A 19,636-nucleotide genomic window follows, 5' to 3' on the forward strand; every position below is an offset into this window, starting at 1 on the left:
TGCGACTGACAGATACGCGTAACAGACTTCGTCTTGTCGCGTGACATGCTTTTGATCAGCCTTACGCAGATTTCTTCTGACTTTTACTCCTTTTGTCATAAAATCGAAGTGAAATGAACCCCAACGACGAAAAGGCGTCTCTTCTCCACTCTGGACGTTCAAATGCCACTATTTATTCCAGAAACTTGTCTCAAGAGGAAAAGATTCTTGAGCTATCTAAGTCAAGAGAATTATCCTCAAAATACAGATTGTACTGCAGAAGATGGTACATGCTTCTGGTCCTGTTTGTACTCAATGTCTCCAATGCTATGGTGAGTCATCGAGATCTCTTAGTGCTGGAAGTTGCTTGTAGTTTTCCCTTCCCAAAACAACCACGAAAGTGAAATCAGTTGTACACTGTAGAAAAAATTCAGTTTGAATTAAATTAATCAGCCTTTCGTTGCTTTGAAGATCGTGTGAAGTATCTAATCGATATCAGCTTTCTCCTTAACCCACCTCAAATCTAACATATAAATTATACGCACATTAATACTATAACAACATTAGCAATTTAGAGACTTGGAGATGGTCCTTCATTTTGTTAAATGAGATCAGTTCTGACAATTACCATTTGTCAATTGTGATGACAGTCATTGCTTTATCTAAATCACCAAAGTTAACGTTGCTCAACCAAAAGAGAGCTTTTCCAGGTGTGCTTCAAATTTTATGATCCTTCAAGTACCCAAGATCTGATTGATAATTCGGCAAGATTTCTGTATAGCCCCAGACTTCATTATGCATACAATTCTTGGATAAAAGAAAGCAGAGGCAAAACAACAGATTACCTTTGGGATTAACGGCTTTGTTTCTGATTGGTATGGGGTTATACGGAAATCTTTCTGATAATTCTGGTTCTCTTTTCTTGTTTTAACGTCTTCATATAGATGGTATGCCTCTACCCATTGTGATTGGCTTTGAGCAGAGGAAGAAAATAAAGGGGCAATTTCATAGAGCTTAGCTGAGAATATAGAGTGTATATGTAACTAGCCTCTGTTTTTTTTTATTCATAAAGTACATTTTATTCCTAAAGAGTTATTTAACCTAGATTTTATTTCTTGACTTAGCTGTGGTTAAGTTTCGCCCCGGTGGCTGACTACACAGCTTCATATTATGGCAAGAGTGTTGATGCTGTAAACTGGCTTTCAATTGTGTACCTTCTTTGTTATTTATTGTTTGGTTTGGTGGCAGTTTGGATCCTTGATGTTCTTGGTTTACGAACAGGGGTAAGTATAATACATAACAAATGTTACCTAAATTGTGTCAATAAATAGAAAGTGGTCAGGTACCTTGACTCACTTGTGGTAGCTCAGAGTTGTATAGTTACACCAGAGTGAGTTTTTCCTTTTCAATATTTGTTTTTCCCCATTTGGCTTGAGTGTCAGACCTTTATTTTTCTTGTGGGGGGGGGAGGGTGTGGGGTACTTTGGGATTTTGATGAAAAAATCCTAGTTAGACCACTGCTTTTATTTACAAATTACATTACCGTCACCGCTGTTATCACTATTATCGATGTCATGAAATGTCATATTTTTAGCTGCAAATAAAATTCATGAAGAGAAATGGTCTTCACAGATGAACTGCAGAGAGCAGCTAGCTGCAAGAATTGTTCCTTTTCACTTGTGATGATCATTTCTTCATCTCATAATCAGTTTTGTTATCATTTTCATGGTCACTTTTGTTCTTAATTATCAGGTTCTTTTAGGTGCATGGTTGAATGCTCTTGGCGCAGGTGTTAGAATTCTCAGTGGACTTCATTTTGTCCATCAAAACAACAAATTCATGACAGTGATGATTGGTCAAACTTTAGCTTCACTTGCCCAGCCATTCCTCCTTGGATCTCCTACAAAGCTGGCAGCCCTGTGGTTCGGAGCAGATGAGAGGGCCACAGCAAACATGATAGCATCGCTTAGTAAGATCTATTTTTATTAACTAAAACCTCATCTTGTTTTTGCATCTTTGATGAGGTCACAAATTCCCTGAGCAAAACTTTTGGAATCAATGATACTTCTTGTGTCTAATCATTAGTTTTGGAACTTATATTAATTACCCTTTAACTCCTACAAGTGATTAACATGTAACTTCTCTCTTTAATATTCATACATTTTCCAGCAAAGAGCTAATGAGAATACAGTGCTCAAACTTATCACACAAAAGTTGTTAACTTGATCTAACACTGAATTCTCATAACTTAATTACAAGGAAATGTGTAGCAGCAAGAGGGGAGAGTAACAATTAATTAGATCTTGGGAGTTAAGAAGTTAAGTGACAGGTCAATTCAACTGGTTCTGTAAAAGACTGATTCTTGTGTGCATTTACATGGAATGAGAAAGTTGAGGCAGATTTAATGTAATTGAAAACCCGATAAAATGAAAAAGGCAGATTTAATTTAATTGAAAACCTGATAAAATGAAAAAAACAATTACCAAAATATTCCATTTCACTTAGAAGCTATGAATTACTGCCTGAGTGAGCTGCCCATAGATCACCTAAAACCCTTTAACTCTCCACTGATCCACTTGTAATTCTCTATACTGACTGCCCTTGTAAATAACATAGAAGATCAGAATTTGGTCTTGTATCAAGTTCACACCTACTCTTAGGCTGATAAGCTTGTCTTTTCTTATGACCTTGTTACAAGATGATACATATAAATCTAGAGGAGAACTGACTAATATTGTGATCGCTTTTGGGAATTTAGAGGTTTCTAATAAACATAAAAAAAAATACTTCTGATTGGCTGAAAATGTAACACTAGTGTAAATTACAAAATAAGCACTTGTCATGACTAAAATTTTCAAAGACTGCAAATTGCACTTGCCCTATAGACTTGTGCAATTGAAAAATTTATGTACCTCAGTCTACAAGAGACATACATTACTTAAAACTGGGATACATTTTTATATCTTTGGCAATTTCTGGTTAACCTTTTTTAAAGTTAATTTTTTTTATTTCATAGGCAATCCCATGGGGGTGATGATAGCTAATGTATTGGCTCCTATTATTGTAAATGACAAAACAGCCATTCCTTTTATGGTATGTTTCTCTAGAAAAGCAGTTTCTAAAAACTACTAGATAGTCAGAGTTACCAAACTTTTAATATTCTTAGCCATATAGGAACTGGATAATTGTTTTATAATGTAATACATTTCTTGACTTATATACCCATTTTATCAATTTGATAATTGTCATGTATTCGGTTTTTCATTTATTTGAAAAGCACATGGAATAGATAATGCGCACATGTGCACATGCTTACGAGAACCAACCGCATACACTACAACACCTCCCCTGTAAGCCAGTCTCTTGTCCCCTAAAGTCCTTAAGAATTTAAAAGTTTCCAAAAGTTCAACGCAACATGCTATCAGTAAAAGTCCAGTCTCAAACTCCCCCCCCCCCCCCAAAAAAAAGGGCAGTTCAATGTTCACAGATCCATCCAAACTGGGGTTGCCACACTCTGGAAGGGTATCGTTTCACAGGAATATGTTCAATCTGGCTCGGTGAGCTGCTAGTGGACGATTCAGCCACTGGATTACATTTGGGTGACGGGCAGTCTGTCTCCCTCGAGATAACTTCTGTCTCTTCAGGTAGTTCAGCTACTGAGTGATCAGTGGTTGTGGCTGGGAGTGGAAAAGGCAAGGGGTATGAAACGGGCAGGTGTCTGTCTGTAACAGGAACATTGGAATCTCGGAGTTGATCCGTGTGTGGACACCAAACTAGGTTAGGCCCAATCTCCACTTCATAAGACAGGGGTCCCAATCGTGCACGGACAATACCAGGTACCCACTTTGACTTTCCAGTGTAATTTCGTGCTAACACCCTCTGACCAATGGCAAAATGCCTTGTTACAGAACCACTCTTGGCAACAGACTGGTTTATCTGATGGTTGTTTACATGGACGAAGAGATCTGATTTTAACAAGTCCAGTCGAGAGCGTAATCTTCTTCCCAAATACAACTGGGACGGTGGCTCTCCGGTGGTTGAGTAGGGGGTGATTCTATAAGTTAGCAAAAATCTCACCAACTTAATGTTCAAAGATGTCACTTCAGTTTCACTCTTCATGGCATTCTTGAAACTCTGGACAGCACGTTCTGCTAGGCCGTTGGTGGCAGGGTGATAAGGTGCTGAGGTGATGTGTTTGATGCCGTTTCTCTTAAGGAATTGTTGGAACTCTTCTGATGTGAACTGAGGCCCATTATCACTCACTAACTGGGCTGGTACACCATATCTTGCAAACAACTTCTGAAGGGTTTCGGTGGTTTTCGCTGAAGTTGTAGTGTTCATTTTCTCTATCTCACCAGACCAACACTCAAGGTCTTAAAATAATTGAGAAGAATATGCTACCTTTCTATAACATCAAGAAATGGTTAGATATTCTAGTCTTCTCGGATAGGGACGAATAAATGGAGGTCCCGTCTCCTACAGGGTTAGGGGTAGGAGACGTTAATTTCCCACGCATGAGATTACTGTGTGATGGATGTCCTCCCCTGGGGTGGGATGGGCGGGTTAGGATTGATTGTAAAGTGCTGTTGATCTGTCATTGTAAATAGCGCTCTATAAGTGATTAATTGTTATTGTTATTGTTATCTCTAGCCAACGTGAATATGCATCCACTACCACTAAAACATGCTGTTAAGGAAGGGACCTGCAAAATCGATATGAATTTGTTGCCAGGGTAACGAAGGCCATTCCCATGGGTGCACTGGCACTGTACTGGGCTCCCTCTGTACTAGTTGGCAACCTGGGCAGGACTTAGCGGACAGTTCAATTTCTTTATCGATTCCAGGCCACCAGGTGTAGCTTTGGGCCTTCATCTTTGGCCTTCATCTTCACGACTCCCATATGTCCCTGATGAAGTTCCTTGAGAACTTGAGGGCGTAGCTTTGGGCGTATTATTACTCTTATTCCCCACATCAAACAGCCTGATTGTAACATGATCTCATCTTTGTGAACAAAATAGGGGTTGAGTACAGGGTCATGGTTGTTTGGCCATCCCTTCCTGGTCATTTCATGCACTTGGGCCAAGACAGGATCTCTTTGTGTGTCTCGTCTAACGTTGTCCACTGTGACTGGCAAAGGGTCAAACTGCATCAAATTAAATACACCCACTGGGTCAACCACTTCTTCATCTTTGGCTTCCGTTACCAGTGGTAGGCGGGAAAGACCATCTGCATTGCTGTGAACCTTAGTGTTCTTGTATTGAATGGAGTAGTCAGCCTGCCAGGAACAAGGCATAACGTTGAAGATGTGCTGCGGTGACCACAGGGATGCTCTTCCGCGGATGAAAGATTGAAGTTAATGGCTGATGATCTGTGTATAGAGTGAAAGGACAGCCAAACAGATACATGTGAAACTTCTTGACACCCCAGATTATTGACAAAGCTTCCTTGTCAATCTGCGCATACTTTTGCTCAGTTTTTGTCAGTGTCCTTGAAGCAAAAGCTATAGGTTGCTCGGTACCATAATTAATTACGTGAGAAAGCACTGCTCCAATGCCTACGGGGGATGCATCACAAGCAAGTCTAAGTGGCAGACTAGGATCATAATGTGTTAGAACTTGTTCTGAAGTGATCATTTCTTTCACCTTGGGGAATGCTGCCTCACATTGCTCTGTCCACTTCCATTGGTGGTCCTTTCCCAAGAGTTGAGTCAAGGGGTGGACGGTTGTCGACAGGTTAGGTAAGAACCTATGGTAGTAGTTGATTAGCCCGAGAAATTATCTTACCTCAGCTACGTCGTTTGGGCGTAGTGCTTCCAAAACCGCTTCTACTTTTGCTGTAGACTTGTGAAGGCCATCCTTGTCAATATCATGTCCACAATAAGTTATCGTCTCCTTGAAAAACTCACATTTGGCTTTGTTAGCTCTCAAACCATGAAACTGTAGCCGTCGTAGGACTTCTTCTAAGTTAGCCAGGTGTTCTTCATCACTCTTTCCAGTGATAATCATGTCATCAAGTATACAGCTTGTGCCAGATGTCCCTTCCAGCACTTGATCAATGGTGCATTGCCAGATAGCGGGTGCTGAAGTGATGCCGAACACTAGTCTATTGCACTGGAACAACCCCATGTGTGTGTTGATGGTGAGGTATTTTCTGGAATCTTCTTCCATCTCTAGTTGGTGGTATGCCTGGCAAAGATCAATCTTTGAGAATTTCTGTCCACCAGCAAGCTTTGCAAAGATATCTTCGATGCGGGGTAAGGGATATTGTTCAGCCTGTAGTTCTGGGTTTACCGTGCCTTTGTAATCACCACAAAGCCTGACCGATCCATCTTTCTTTGGGACGGGTACAATGGGTGTTGCCCACTCACTCCACTCAACTTTCGTGAGAATTCCTTCATTCTGAAGTCTTCTTAGCTCTTCTTCAACTTTAGGCCTTAAGGCATAGGGCACAGCACGAGCTTTGCAGAAATGGGCTTGGCTATCTTCTTTAAGGGTTAGTTTTGCTTTAGCTGATTTGAACGTTCCAAGTTTGTCTTCAAAAACATCAGAGTATTTGTCTAGCATGGTTTGCAGCTGCTCCTTAGTAGTTGATAGGGTTTGTGAAGCTTTCAATGACTTAATAGCATACCAATCTAGGCGTACCTTGTGAAGCCAATCCCTTCCCATCAACACAGGGCCCTTGTTCTTAACCACATACAGATCCAACAGCAATGGTTGCTGGTCTTTGTATTCAACATTTACCTTAAGCACTCCAGCTGGGAAAATGTTCTCTCCAGTATAGGTTTTCAACATTAATTTAGTTTCTTGCAAGGGCTTGTCGTGAAATTTCTCCCTGTACAAATTATGTGGAATAATCAACACAGCTGAGCCTGTGTCCAGTTCCATTTTCACTGGTTTACCTTCCACTTTCAGATCGATCCAGATTACAGTACTGCTCGGTTTGCTTACATTGTGTATCTGTATGCTTCCTAATACATCTTCAAATTCATCACTCTCACTGTACTCAATAGAATGGACTTGAGTGTTAAGCGGTGGTTTCGGTGGTTGTTTTGGCTTACCTTGTTGTTTCGAGCGACAAGCTCTTGAAATATGGCCCACCTTCCCACAATGATAACATGTTTGGCCCTTGAATCTGCAATTGTGCGTTGCATGCGAGTCTCCCCCACAGCGATAGCAAACTTTAGCGGTGGGGTTCGGCAATGGCGCTTGTGTGTGGTTATCTGAGATCTTGTCAACGCAAGGTTCTGATTGAAGCTCACTTTGTAATTCTGCGGCATCGCAAATAGCCGTTTCCATTGCTATCGCTATTTCCAAAACCTTGGAACATTTGAGTTTGGCTTCTGAAAGCAAACATTTTTGTATCTGCACATTTCTAAGGCCACAAACCAGTTTATCTCGTAAAGCTTCGTTAAGGTTGGCCCCAAAGTTGCAGTGGGTTGCTAATTTCTTCAGGTCTGCTACATAGGTCAAGACAGTTTCTCCTTCACGCTGAATCCGTTTGTAGAAACGAAAACGCTCCGCTATTTCTAATGGTTTAGGACTTAAGTGTTGCTGAAGAGTCGTGACGATCTCCTGGAAGCTCTTCGTAGCTGGTTTATCTGGTGTAAGAAGATCTCTCAACAATGTGTACGTTTTATTGCCCATCAAGCTTAACAAGGAAAAATGGCGCTTGGTGGTCTTCATCGATGTTGTTTGCTAAGAAAAACTGTTCCACCCGTTCTACATAGGTTTCCCATTTCTCCTGTGTTTCATCAAAACTTTCTATCTTCCCGATAGCAGTCATATTTTCGATGGTCTCCTACAACTTTATCCTCATCGCCACTGTCATGTATTCGGTTTTTTATTTATTTGAAAAGCACATGGAATAGATAATGCGCACATGTGCGCATGCTTACGAGAACCAACCGCATACACTACAATAATCATGTAATTATAATTCAATTTTTTTATTTTGAGACAAGTTATTAGCAGTAACTTAGCTCAGAGAGCATTGGAAGAAAACATGGATATAAGTTATTGTTTTTTTTGATAGGTTATAATTATAATCTCAGTTCTTAATTCATAATCATAGTTTCAATTTTAGTGTCTGAAAATGTTTTTTAATTTTTTTTTCTGCAGTTGGAAATGTCCTCAATTCCTGCCTTCCTTGGTGTCGTCATGGCAACCTTTGGAGTATGCAGTAGCTCCCCACCAACTCCACCCACAGCATCGGCAGAGTCATCATCAGAGCCTTTCTTTCAAGGTCTCAAAAAGGTTTGATATTGTTTTTTCTTGTATATTGCTTTGCCCTTGCTCAGTAGCATCCTTCATCATCAGTGTTATTGATAAGCACCCCAACAATACCTAAACTTGCTACCATGATTGAGAACTAAATATTTATTGTTAAAATGCTTCTGGTGGAAGAATATTTTAATCAGGTATTATGAACTGGAAATACATGTCTAGCAGAACCTTCCTTTTTTGTCATTTGCCTAGATGACTAGTAACCCCATTCACACCAGAAAAAAATGTTTAGTTAAACTGGGTTGAGCTGAGTGAAAATCAGAAACAGAGAACTGAATTTTTTTATAAGATTCAAGTATTGGCTATCTTGTATTTTCAATGTGCTAAATTTGAAGTTGTCAACATTAATTTTAGCAGCTTCTATGAAGAAAACAATTTTAAACAGTGTTACACAAAACAGCTTGAAAACATGTTTTAGCTTTAGTGAGAATAGGGTATAGGTTTCAGGAGGTTCCTACTCATTGCAGACATTCTTGCATTTTGCATAAGGGGTGGCCGATGAAACAGTCAAATGCCAGCAATATGGTTGTTGTACTTTCCAAATGTGGACACTTCCCATAGATACACAGTACCCCTAAGTTTGGCACTAATTTATGGCCATAAAAACCACATTGATTCCACTTCTTAAACTTCATAGAAGTTAGTATCTCTCTGAAGTGCAAAGTTCTTTTTTCCTAACTGTACCCTTTTTGGAATTTCCACCACTGAAAAAATGTTAAGACAAAAGCAAACCTCAAACTGTTTTTCTTGTTGTCTCATATCTTTGTAGTTTTGTCTGAAGACATATACCTTTAAAATAATTTGTCTCTAAGTCTTGACAATCATCTCATGTTTACCTAGCCCCACTCTTTGTGACCTCAGCCTGTATTTTTGTTCAGCTTTTGCAGAACAAACCTTACCTGGTGTTGCTGGTCACATTTGGTTGTGGGATAGGCCTTTTTACCTGCCTTACAACAATTTTAGAACAAGTCATCTGCCCAAGAGGATATAGTGATGTAAGTATTATCATGCAGCATTTACAGTATGTGCCCAGGAAAAAGAGCAAACTAGAAGTTTCCATGGTTAAGAACCCATGTAGGATGAAGGGAGAACATGAGAAAAGTCGGATTTTGTGTACTCAAGGCATCTGTCAGCTGAGTATCAACCAGCACTGCCCATTGATTGTCTTGTTATACAAGTTGGTAGACCATTGGTTGCCACTATCAGTTGCCAGATACTCAGTCAGTATGTTTGTTAACACTTGACGGACACCTTAACTGTTTCCTTGCAATCAACAATCAACAGTGCATTGATCAAGTAACCGTTGGTGTATTGTTGGACTTTTGGTGGTGGTGGTGTATCGGTGGACTCATGGTGGTGTATGTGTATTGTTAATTGTTGTTTTACTGGAATGACAGCCGTCTCTTAGTCCCTTCCCCTTATCCACTGGGGATGCAAAAGAAGAGTTTTGATCATGAAGGGATAGAGAAAATAAGTCATTACTTCAGTAGAGAAAAATGTAAAGAACTCTGTAACAAGAGCTAATAACCAAGTGACAGCAATGTTGGCCAAGTGTTGGTAAAGTATTGCCCAAATGTCGCCTGAATGTCAGTAAAGTGTTGGCTGGTTGTCAACCAAGTATTGTGTGATATGCATGTTGGTCAAGAAGTGATCAATGTTGATTGACATGTCGGCAGATAATCGGTTGATATGTTGGTCAAGAATAAGCCAATGTATGAACCAAAACTCAGTCAACATGTCAACTAGTAGTATTGACTGATACTTGACAGACAGATGCCTTAGGTACACATGATCCAACTTGTCTTATGTTCTCCCAACATCCCCATGTGCTTAACCATCCTTGTTAGAAACAAAAAAACTTTTCTGCCCTCCATCTGGTCCAACTTCTTTCACACTTTCTTGTTCTTATTGTTTAGGTTCTTCATACTTTTATTATATGGGATTCCATCATGATCCAAAACCAATCTGTAAAGGTTGTAGTCACTTGAAGGTTAAACACATTGAGTTATCAAACCACTCTTTAAACCTTAAAAAAAAAAAACAATAGGAATATGACATTGAGAATTGGCTTTCAGAGTTATGAAATGGTATGACATTGAACCAAAACATTTTGACTTGATGTGCAATGGTGTATGTAACACCACACTTTGTCTGGTTGTTGTTAGCTTCTGATGGTAATTGTCTATTGGTTTAAGAAAATGGCTGGAATAGCAGGTGCTGTTTTGATAGCAGTTGGTCTGGTGGGAGGTGGATTAGCTGGTGTGTATGTTGACAAAACCAAGAGGTTTGAAGAGACAGCAAAGATTTCATATGCACTGGCAGCTGTATCATGTTGTGTACTCACAATTGTAAGTAATTGATACCTTGACGTGTTAACATTGTAAGCTGCCCTCACTGCTACTTGTAACAGGGTGGAGTCTTGTTGTCCTAGACCAGCTGAAATGGTTCAAGTTATACGCCTGGGATGTTAGATTTATTCATGAATTGCCATTAGTCAGGGAGTGGGTAAAGACAGCCAGAGATTCTGGAGGGTTCAATTACTTTAGTTAAACCCTATATGCCCTAACAACAGTTTTCAAGTGCTTCATACTATTCCCTGTACAATTATCCATGTAATAACCCTATAATCATGGTAATTATATGGATAATTCCCTTAATAATCAAGAGTTCCTTGACCTCACAATCATTTCCTTTATTCTTCTGGGCTGAGTTTTTCAAAGCTGGGCTAAGATAAACCAGGGTTAGTGTAAAGTTTGACTTCAGATCTAAAAGCTTTAAAAGGAAACTCAGTATAATTCTTTTGTTTACAAAGTTTGATGATTAGATTCTCTTAAAAGAATAAGGAAAATTATCCTAAAAAGACTCTTGGTTAGAGAAAAAAAAGAAACCTGGATTAAAATTTAACTCTGGGTTACCACTAATCGGCCTTCGAACAACTGGGACCCGACCTTTAGGTTTGACTCAGGTTGGGGGGGGAGGGGAGTTGTAAGGAAAAATTAGATACTAGTCACAACATGAGATACCAGTCACCCCTAAGAGACATTAGGGACCTTACGCAACCACGACGGCGACGGCAATGAGGACATGGAAAAACAAGAGATCTAATTGGCAGAACAATAGCTCAGCACGTGCGTTTTGAAACTTTGTACATTTCTTAGCCGTCCTATGCAAAACAACAACGTGAAATCGCCAAAATTTGCGTCGTCTGCAAACCGAAACCGCGACGGCAAATTATTTTAATTTCCATTTGGAACTCAACGCTACTTTTATACATCATGCTGAAGTTGAGCTGTGGCGCCGTATAAGACAGTAAGCTCCTGCAACCATTTTTGAAATTCTAACTAAGAGTAGAAATTCATTTTTTAATCGAAGTCTTCCTTGGCGTTGCCGTCCTGATTGCGTAAGGTCCCTATTGAATCCTAGTCGCCCATATGAGAAATTAGATGCTAGTCATCCCTAGAAGACACAAGATGTTGTGGAGCAACTTCAGAATACCCGTCCACCTCATTTACATGTGTCGGGAGGCTTTGTAGAACGAGGCATAACACAATAGACGCTCTTCTTATTTAATAACATGTAAATGAGGTGGCCGGGTATTCTGAAGTTTAGCCGATGTTGTCACCCGCAGGAGACATTAGATGCATATAGTTACTCCAGATTCTATGGATCAAAGGGTTTAAGATGACTGAAATCCAAGATGCATATTTGAAAAATTATAACATACTTTAAAAATTAGGCACTTGTGGTTGGCTTAAAACGAGTGTATTTTCTATTTGTTCATGTGAATTGTTAGTGAGTAATAACATGATTTCTCATGCAATTTGGTGTTAATTAGCACTTGCACATTTTTCAAAGGCTACAAATCACACTTGCCCTACAGGCTCAGGCAATTTTGAAAAATTTACTTGTGCATGCTTATTAACACTCAATTGCACCTGAAATCTTGTTATTACCTATACCTATTTATGCTTACAATGTTTTCCAAATGTTCGCTAGGTGAGTAGCATGCCTGATCATCCTGTTCTTATTGTGGCCGTTAGTGGTTTGTTTGGTTTTTTTGCATTTGCCCTTATGCCAGTCTGTTTGGAAGTTGGAGTGGAGTGTACCTACCCTGTGGCTGAAGCAACAAGTGCAGGGCTTCTGTGGATGGCAGGGTACAGTGGTGGTTCTTTTGTTGTTACTTACTACTGCCATATACTTCACCCTGACCTCCCCCACCTCCCCCACCTCCCCCACCTCCCCCACCTCCCCCACCTCCCCCAAACAAAACTTGTTCTGGTATGCTACTCTGGTGATTATAGTTTTCTCATCTCATTTGTGTGATACACCAAAGTCTACACTTGCCACTGTGAGGTTTGACCGTCCATATAGGGACCGGTTGTTTCGATACAAAGCTGTTTCGACACAAGTCGATTCTGAAGTCAATTCGATATATCGATAAAGTCGATTCGATACAGGTAGAAAGTCGTTTCAATACAAATTCAGTCATTTCGAGACAACCTAGTGAAGGATAAATTGGGTTGTTTTCAATCGTCTACCAGTCCGATGAAGAGAGTTTAAATGAATATAACTCGTTGCGAGAAGAGATTGCATCACCGAAGGAGCGAACGCATCCGCGCGTATGGCTCAAGAATTAAAGAATTGAATTAAAGAGTTAAATTTAGTTAATAGGTAAAACGGTGAGTCATTATTCAAATAAGGTTGTTATTGATATTATTCCCGGATAGATCGTGGTAAGTAGTGCGATCCGCTAGTTGTGTGAGTGTAATTCGAAACTCACGTTGCACGTATTTGCATAAATTGTGAAAGATGCACTTTTCGGTGCATCCCAAGGGTATGTTTTGGCTTATCATCCAGACATACAAACATCCGGCTACTCCTTCACTAGTTTTTATCGAAATGACCGAAGTTGTATCGAAACGACTCTCCACGTGAATTGAATCGACTTTGTCGATGTATCGAATCTACTTGTATCAAAATGACCGTAAAAAGGCCGGGTAAGGGATGACATGAATTGCAGTCATTGTAAATGAAAACAGTGCTTTTTATCACCACCTTTTCGCAAATGTTCGGCCTACATGACTGACTGATTATTACTCCTGGATGTGAGCCATTTGCTGTCAACACTCTTACTTACCATCGCCTCATGGTCTCTTCATACACATTGTAACAGTTTCACTTCAAACAGTTAGCATTGCTTTAGGAGGTATAACTTCAACCTAGTAATATTCTTATTTCTTCTTTTCAGTCAAGCCACTGGGGTGATATTCATATTAGTTTCCCAAGCTTTAGCAGTTCCCAAAAATTTCCCACACTCCAAGTGTCATCAGAAGTCAGACGACGATAAAGTCCCGGATTTTCTCTATGCCATGATTTTTATGACTTCAGTGGCTGTTGCTATGGCGATTTTGATAATTTGTGGCTTTAAACCTCCTTACAAACGCCTCCAGATGGAGCAAAGAAGAGAGGCTCAGAGAATTCTTCAATCGCACGGCGAGCAGAGACTTCCAATTATACCTTAACCGCCTAACCCAGACATCAAAAGCTGAGTGCTAAGATAACTCTTTGCAGACAGTTTTATCAGTTCTACGTCATCAGGGCGTATCTTGATTGACCTTATAACTCCTTAAACAGAGTAAACGAAACAGCCGACTAGAACTAGGCATATGAGAACGAATGCAATTTACGTCTAAATGTCTTGACTAAGCCTGGAATAACAAGTGTTCAAGTAATTGACGCTTTTAGTTGTGTATCTGGGTCCAGTTGTTCAAAGGGTGGATAACACCATCCGATGCTTAAATCCCTATTTAGCGAAATAGAGGTTCAGAACGTACTGCGGTATCCACTAGATAGAGAGTTATCTAGTGGATAGCGTCATCCGCACCCTTCGAAAAACCGAGGCTTTGGACACGGCGTAGACATAGAAACATAGCAAACTGAGCAATTTTAATGAACTCTTAAAAATGATTTTCGAATTATATTGCTCTTTAAGGCAGTGCGTTGTTTTAAAACTATCCTTGCCTTCCTCCACACATGTTTATATAGAATTTGCAGGGAAACCAAATTGAACTGATAGCGACTTTACAAAAATGCATCAAGCTAAATGGAAGATTTTTGTTTAAAATACTTTGTTTGCTTTATAAGGAATCGGCGATCTTAATCAGTAAGAAATAGGCATCAGACTTACAAACGATTTGAAAGGTGTACGTTTAGAATGGAGAGAAGCCAACTAAACTCGATAGTTGATAACTTTAGATTTTAAGAACTCGATTTTTTTTTTCACTATCATCAGAGTTGCACTTGTTTCTTTCACAAAGAAAAAATGATCTTGAAATTACATAAAAAAAAAAATCAAAATGATATAACACTTTACCTGTCGGGTGTATGAATTGATTAAATGTAACATGAACCAAAAAAATTTAAAAAAAGTTATAGTGATATATTAATTTATTTAAGTAACGCTAATGGTACTTTTCTTAGAAGTTTTCAAGGCGTCGAGTGCATGTAAGAATTATGAATCTTATTATCCAACTACACCTAGACGAGTACAAATAACGCAATAGACGAGTACAAATATCACACGGTATTTGTACTCGTCTATTGTAGTACCGGTTAAACAGGTTTTCTCGCATCGCGCAAGCGAAGAATTGGATTGTAGTTACGAAAAAAAAAAAGCAAATGGCGGACAATTTGAATCATATTTCCGACGACGAAGTGTCAGAGTGGCTGGCAAATATAGGCCCAAGTTTATTGGATGAATCGAACGAAGAAAAACAGCTTGACGACCAGAAAATTTCTTCATTTAATGAAAAAAATAGAAACAGCGACACAACAACGCGCCAATTCCGTTTCGCTTCGCATACTTCTGTCACGCACTCCCCGTAAATAAATATCCGCGAAATTCGCCCGCACTGAAATAACAGTTTGGCGTGTTTGATAATAAATAACTTATTAGACGTTTTGTTGTGTAGTATCCCTGAGTATTTTTACTCGTTATTTGTATTTTGACTCGCCCTACGGGCTCGTCAAAATACGGCACAACTCGTAAAAATACTGAGCGATACTACACAACAAAACGTCTAATTAGCAATTATTAAAAACTAGATCATTGGATAATGCAATTCAAGACTTTTTATTGGCTTAGCCATTATGGTATATGAGCCAATATACCATAATCTACAAATATGGCAAGCGTACGTGTCAGCTTAAAATTAAGAGGAAGCTAAAAATTTAATAAAATGTAATAATTTAATTTAACGTTTTTAATAAAACAATAATTATTCCACGAGCGCGCGTTGTATATGAGATGATAGATAGCCAACGAGGCGCTACGCGCCTGGTCGGCTATAATCATTTCATATCCAACAAGAGCGAGTGGAATAATTGTTTTATTAATAACGTTAAATTAAATTATTAAATTTTACTAAATTTTTAGCTCCCTTTTAATTTTAAGCTGACGCGTACGCTTACCATATTTGAAGATTATGGTATATTGGCTCATATACCATAATGGCTAAGCCAATAAAAAGTCTTGAATTGCATTATCCAATGATCTAGTTTTTAATAATAAGACATATATATTGAACGCAGTTACATGGAGGATGCGAATGACAAACACAGATTAACTTCCGCCGAAATATCTGTAACAGTGAATGTCCTCAACCATGTCATTAGGTTAATACCTCTATAGTATATTTTTAGAAAATAAAGGATTTTTATTTAAGGAGTAAGATGTGATGTTGGGATCATCGCTTATAATGAACCTCGCGCCTCAGATTTTGCACCCGTCCAAAAATCGATGAAAGCCACGAGTTTTCTTAAGTCACAAGCAACTGTGGTTTCTTGAATGTCATTTTATGAAGCCCGCGAGTCATACTCTTAAAATGAAAACTTGGTCATATGAAAGGATGAGCACCAGGACCAGTTTTGAAAAAGAGGCCAATGGTAATTCGGAAATGGGCTTTGTACATGCGGTTTGAAGTCGCACATATTTTGGGTATATAGCATTGGGTATCGAGTTACTGTTCCATCGCGTTTGAAGAATTTCAGTCATCTCTTTTCTCCGTTGCTTTTAGAGTCGGAGTTGAGAACGTCTCTGTCGTGACCAATCACGGAGGGACGCGCATCAGAAAAGGGCTTTGCTTAACACTTGTCAAGCTTAAAAGAAAAAGGTGAGCGAAGATCATGAGAAGATTGAGCAAGTCGATGAACAAGGCCGGCGCTAATAAATTCTGAGCCAGAGCAGGTTGTCAACTGCTAATGTACACGGTAAGACAAAAGTCGTTCAGCAATTCGTGCGAGATTTTTTCCTATCTATTTTTAAAGCGAGATGGGTTTGTGATTGACGTATGAATCAAACAGTGAGGTTTCGGTCTAAGGATATTAATTTGATGCGACCGCCGCCACAATTTGGAGAGCACGAAAATTGTGCCAATTTTTGGTTTGCAAAAAAAAATTGGAAAATATTTGAATTCGCTTCAGTGCGACCCGGCCCTAATATAACTATGATTTTTTCGTAACTGGGCGTGTATAATTATCCATTCTGTATCGCTTCCATCCTCCTAAATTCCCCTCCCTCCCCGATGTAGTGTTGTACCATATATGAACATACCACGTGATAGGTTGTCTATAAGGACGTGGCGCGGAACCTGTGGTGTGCTTGAATAAAGGACACTAAGAACGTTACATCTCCTCTGAACTTATGGGATTGACATTGCAAGAACTAGTAATTAACAGTCACGTATTTTGGAAATTTGGTATTTTGCAGAAACTCTGACTTACGATTATCGAATGCTGCTATAAATTCCATTCAGTGCCATTTTCAAACTATTAAACCGCTAAAAACAAGGTACGATATTCTGATTCTACTTTCAGAACAATTTACACTAATGTACTGACTATACTTTTCAGTGCAAAATACATTTTCTTTTAAATAGAAAATGTTACACAAAACATCACCTATATTTATGCCGGGTATTTTAGTGTTGGAAGAACAATTCGTGACCTACACATCAAAACACAGGTACATGTACACATGGTAGGGATATTTTTATTTATTTATTTTTTTTTTTATTTTTTTTTTATCTAAGTATCGATACGCTTCGTTACGTGGTATTTGAAGTAGTTTGCTACGACTCGTCAACAGTCCCTCAACTCGCAAAGGGAACGTTTGGTTCTCTGTTTGGTGATCCTGTCTGCAATATTACTAACTGGAAGATGGACAGAAGAACCATTATTAAAGATGTGAGAGAGTATTCAGTAACTCTTACGGGTCTGATAGGGTTACAGTTTCCATGCCTAGTTTCTGCAGCACAACCTTCCTCGCCACTGGCTCAGTTTCAGTCTTATGGTTTCCCATTCAACATGTCGGGTTTAACATTGAGAGATCACTTCTCTTTCTCCCCCGAAAATCTCGCTCAAGGACGTTATCACACTCTTGTCACGAATCTTTTCAACCACCAAGGTAAGCCATGGTATTTGTCCCGTGAGCTTTGTTCCTTTCTCTTCAACTATTCTGTGATGCGGGTTTTAAACCCAAATTTGCTGATGCAGCAACTATAAATCCGGTTCTTGCGGAACATAATATTACGCAATCCATCCAATATGAATATAAAGTGTTCATAAATTGCTTTACTGCCATCAGTTGTTTATTTCGCAGAAACCTTGACATGCCTCAGAAGAAGATCACTTTTCTCACCAATAAAAACCCATGTATTTTTAACAGTGGAATGACATATTTTGGCAGCCCTTAATTCATCTTCAAATGAACCAAAATTCAGGAAAGACAAAATATTTTTATTAGATTCATTGTTGAAAGGGAATGCTACACTTGGATTGCTTACAACCAGGTTTAGAAAAAGTGTGTTAAGTCAATTTTTGGGAGCAGAAGAGCATAAATGCTGGCATGCCTTGGGCATTACTTTTTTTGCCTGCCTACTGCTAGCATGCATGACTTTTGCTTAACACTTTCTTAGAGCTTTTGTGTACTTAAGGCTTTCAAAAGGATAACAGCGATGTGATATAGAAGTCCAGGAGGCTTAACGTTCAGTCTTTGCACTGTCAGTTTATTTTATTTTCACTTCATCTCATTTCATAGATGAACAGCACCTATTCAATAACTTTGCTACACTCATACCAAATGGGTACCATGTCCACAGACGGTTTGGTCGAAAGCATTTATTGGCAGCATTCTTTGGGGGTGGAGTAGCTGGAAATCTCACCCAGTTTTGTTTCTACATATTCCAAAAAATCCGCTGGGAGACTGTTTTACCATCACCAAAGTCTTGGGGTCTTCTTGGGGATTTGTTGGGCAACAAGGCAGAAATCTGGAAAAAGCTTGCTGTTGATAAAGCCTTTACTTCAGTTCATGGAACAACACCATGCAAAGGTGCCAGTGCGGCAATTTGTTCTATTGTTGCTGTTGAGACATGTGCAAATATTGTCTCCTTATATAACAAATACATTGAACTAAGAAGGCGGCGAAGGCTGGGAATAGCAGATCGAGAATGGGACAATCAGATGACACAAGAAGTGATGTATGAAGTGTGCCATTTGTGGCTTGTGATCACAGTTTTACTGAGTGACTTGCTGCCTTTATTAGACAGTACAATTCCTGGTAAAGGAATTGTTAGTACATTTGTAGCATACTCAGCAGATGGCATAGGACATGCAGCACATATGGGTGGTTTTGTATTTGGTGTCCTATATTATTTAATTACATTGTCTGGCAACAGAAGACAGGGTAATAATCGATGATCACAATATTGGTCAAGTAAGAAATGGAATGTTAAGATGTTGGCTTGAATGTTTTGATGTCCAGTAAGTTGTTATTCCATACAAAATGTACACACTGCTGTTTTTAGATGTACACTAAAAGTTTAATGTTTTTTAAGGTCAAACATTTTCTGTAATATTGGTCTGTCTAAAGAGTGTAACAGTTTATCATATTCTACCCCACCTTAATCAAAGGTAGTACTTGAATAAAAGTGAGCTTATTGTTTCCTTTGTGGAGGAGATACAACAACCAGGTTCAGGCAACCTAACCCTGGTGGACTGTTGGCCATCTCTCTTTTCTTCTAATTGACCAAAATTACCAGTATGTTTATCAAAGTTGTGGTAAATTTAATGGGTTCAAAAGTATTGAGTGGTGTACGTCTTTAGGAAACAGACTGAAGTTTTTGTCTTCCAGCCATGAAAAAAGTAATGTTATTAGCTTGCAATCACCAGACAATGGTCAAACTGTGCCATCAATTGAATGTTCTGCAACATTGATACCACACTTATTTAGGCAAAGCAGTTACTTAGCACAAGTAATTCTTCAAAAATGATCAAACATGAAATTTCAGTGCAGTTATTGACCCTTTTAACCCTAAAGAG

At 39.1% G+C, this 19,636-nt stretch overlaps 2 protein-coding genes and 1 long non-coding RNA gene across 4 annotated transcripts; 2 read left to right on the forward strand and 1 right to left on the reverse strand.

Annotated features, from left to right (window-relative positions):
- The first annotated feature begins 11 nt into the window (after window positions 1-11).
- On the forward strand, window positions 12-15,986 carry LOC111334276 (solute carrier family 49 member A3). Of its 2 annotated transcripts, none has more exons than XM_022939972.2 (9): window positions 12-311; window positions 1,104-1,262; window positions 1,732-1,948; window positions 2,996-3,072; window positions 8,096-8,230; window positions 9,139-9,255; window positions 10,456-10,608; window positions 12,257-12,414; window positions 13,509-15,986. In XM_022939972.2, exons 1-9 carry the CDS (start codon window positions 114-116, stop codon window positions 13,780-13,782), a joined length of 1,488 nt encoding a protein of 495 aa, XP_022795707.1. In that variant the 5' UTR covers window positions 12-113; the 3' UTR covers window positions 13,783-15,986. The 2 variants fall into 2 exon arrangements, with proteins under 2 accessions (XP_022795707.1, XP_022795708.1); XM_022939973.2 differs by having other exon boundaries at window positions 12,339-12,414; window positions 13,509-13,648.
- LOC148742113 (uncharacterized) lies at window positions 10,043-13,537 on the reverse strand. The gene is made up of 3 exons (XR_015997864.1): window positions 13,398-13,537; window positions 10,624-10,696; window positions 10,043-10,286 (listed from the first exon to the last, which is right to left on the reverse strand). It is a non-coding gene; the product is annotated as an uncharacterized LOC148742113 (long non-coding RNA).
- Window positions 15,987-16,129: 143 nt separating the features above from the next.
- Window positions 16,130-19,259, forward strand: LOC111334287 (uncharacterized). Its single transcript, XM_022939982.2, has 4 exons — window positions 16,130-16,528; window positions 17,028-17,108; window positions 17,350-17,723; window positions 18,357-19,259. Exons 3-4 carry the CDS (start codon window positions 17,477-17,479, stop codon window positions 19,013-19,015), a joined length of 906 nt encoding a protein of 301 aa, XP_022795717.1. The 5' UTR covers window positions 16,130-16,528; window positions 17,028-17,108; window positions 17,350-17,476; the 3' UTR covers window positions 19,016-19,259.
- Window positions 19,260-19,636: the final 377 nt, after the last annotated feature.

Source organism: Stylophora pistillata, chromosome 1, assembly GCF_964205215.1.
Source record: "Stylophora pistillata chromosome 1, jaStyPist1.2, whole genome shotgun sequence".
Classification (NCBI taxonomy): domain Eukaryota; kingdom Metazoa; phylum Cnidaria; class Anthozoa; order Scleractinia; family Pocilloporidae; genus Stylophora; species Stylophora pistillata.

What these genes read in the sequence shown, in the direction of transcription:
- LOC111334276 (XM_022939972.2), top strand. Translation starts at nt 114, where the DNA reads ATGAACCCCAACGACGAAAAGGCGTCTCTTCTCCACTCTGGACGTTCA. An exon ending in TCAATGTCTCCAATGCTATG is followed by an intron (nt 312 to 1,103) that starts GTGAGTCATCGA and finishes TTCTTGACTTAG; the next exon opens with CTGTGGTTAAGTTTCGCCCC. An exon ending in AAACATGATAGCATCGCTTA is followed by an intron (nt 1,949 to 2,995) that starts GTAAGATCTATT and finishes TTTATTTCATAG; the next exon opens with GCAATCCCATGGGGGTGATG.
- LOC111334287 (XM_022939982.2), top strand. Translation starts at nt 17,477, where the DNA reads ATGGACAGAAGAACCATTATTAAAGATGTGAGAGAGTATTCAGTAACT. An exon ending in GAATCTTTTCAACCACCAAG is followed by an intron (nt 17,724 to 18,356) that starts GTAAGCCATGGT and finishes CTCATTTCATAG; the next exon opens with ATGAACAGCACCTATTCAAT.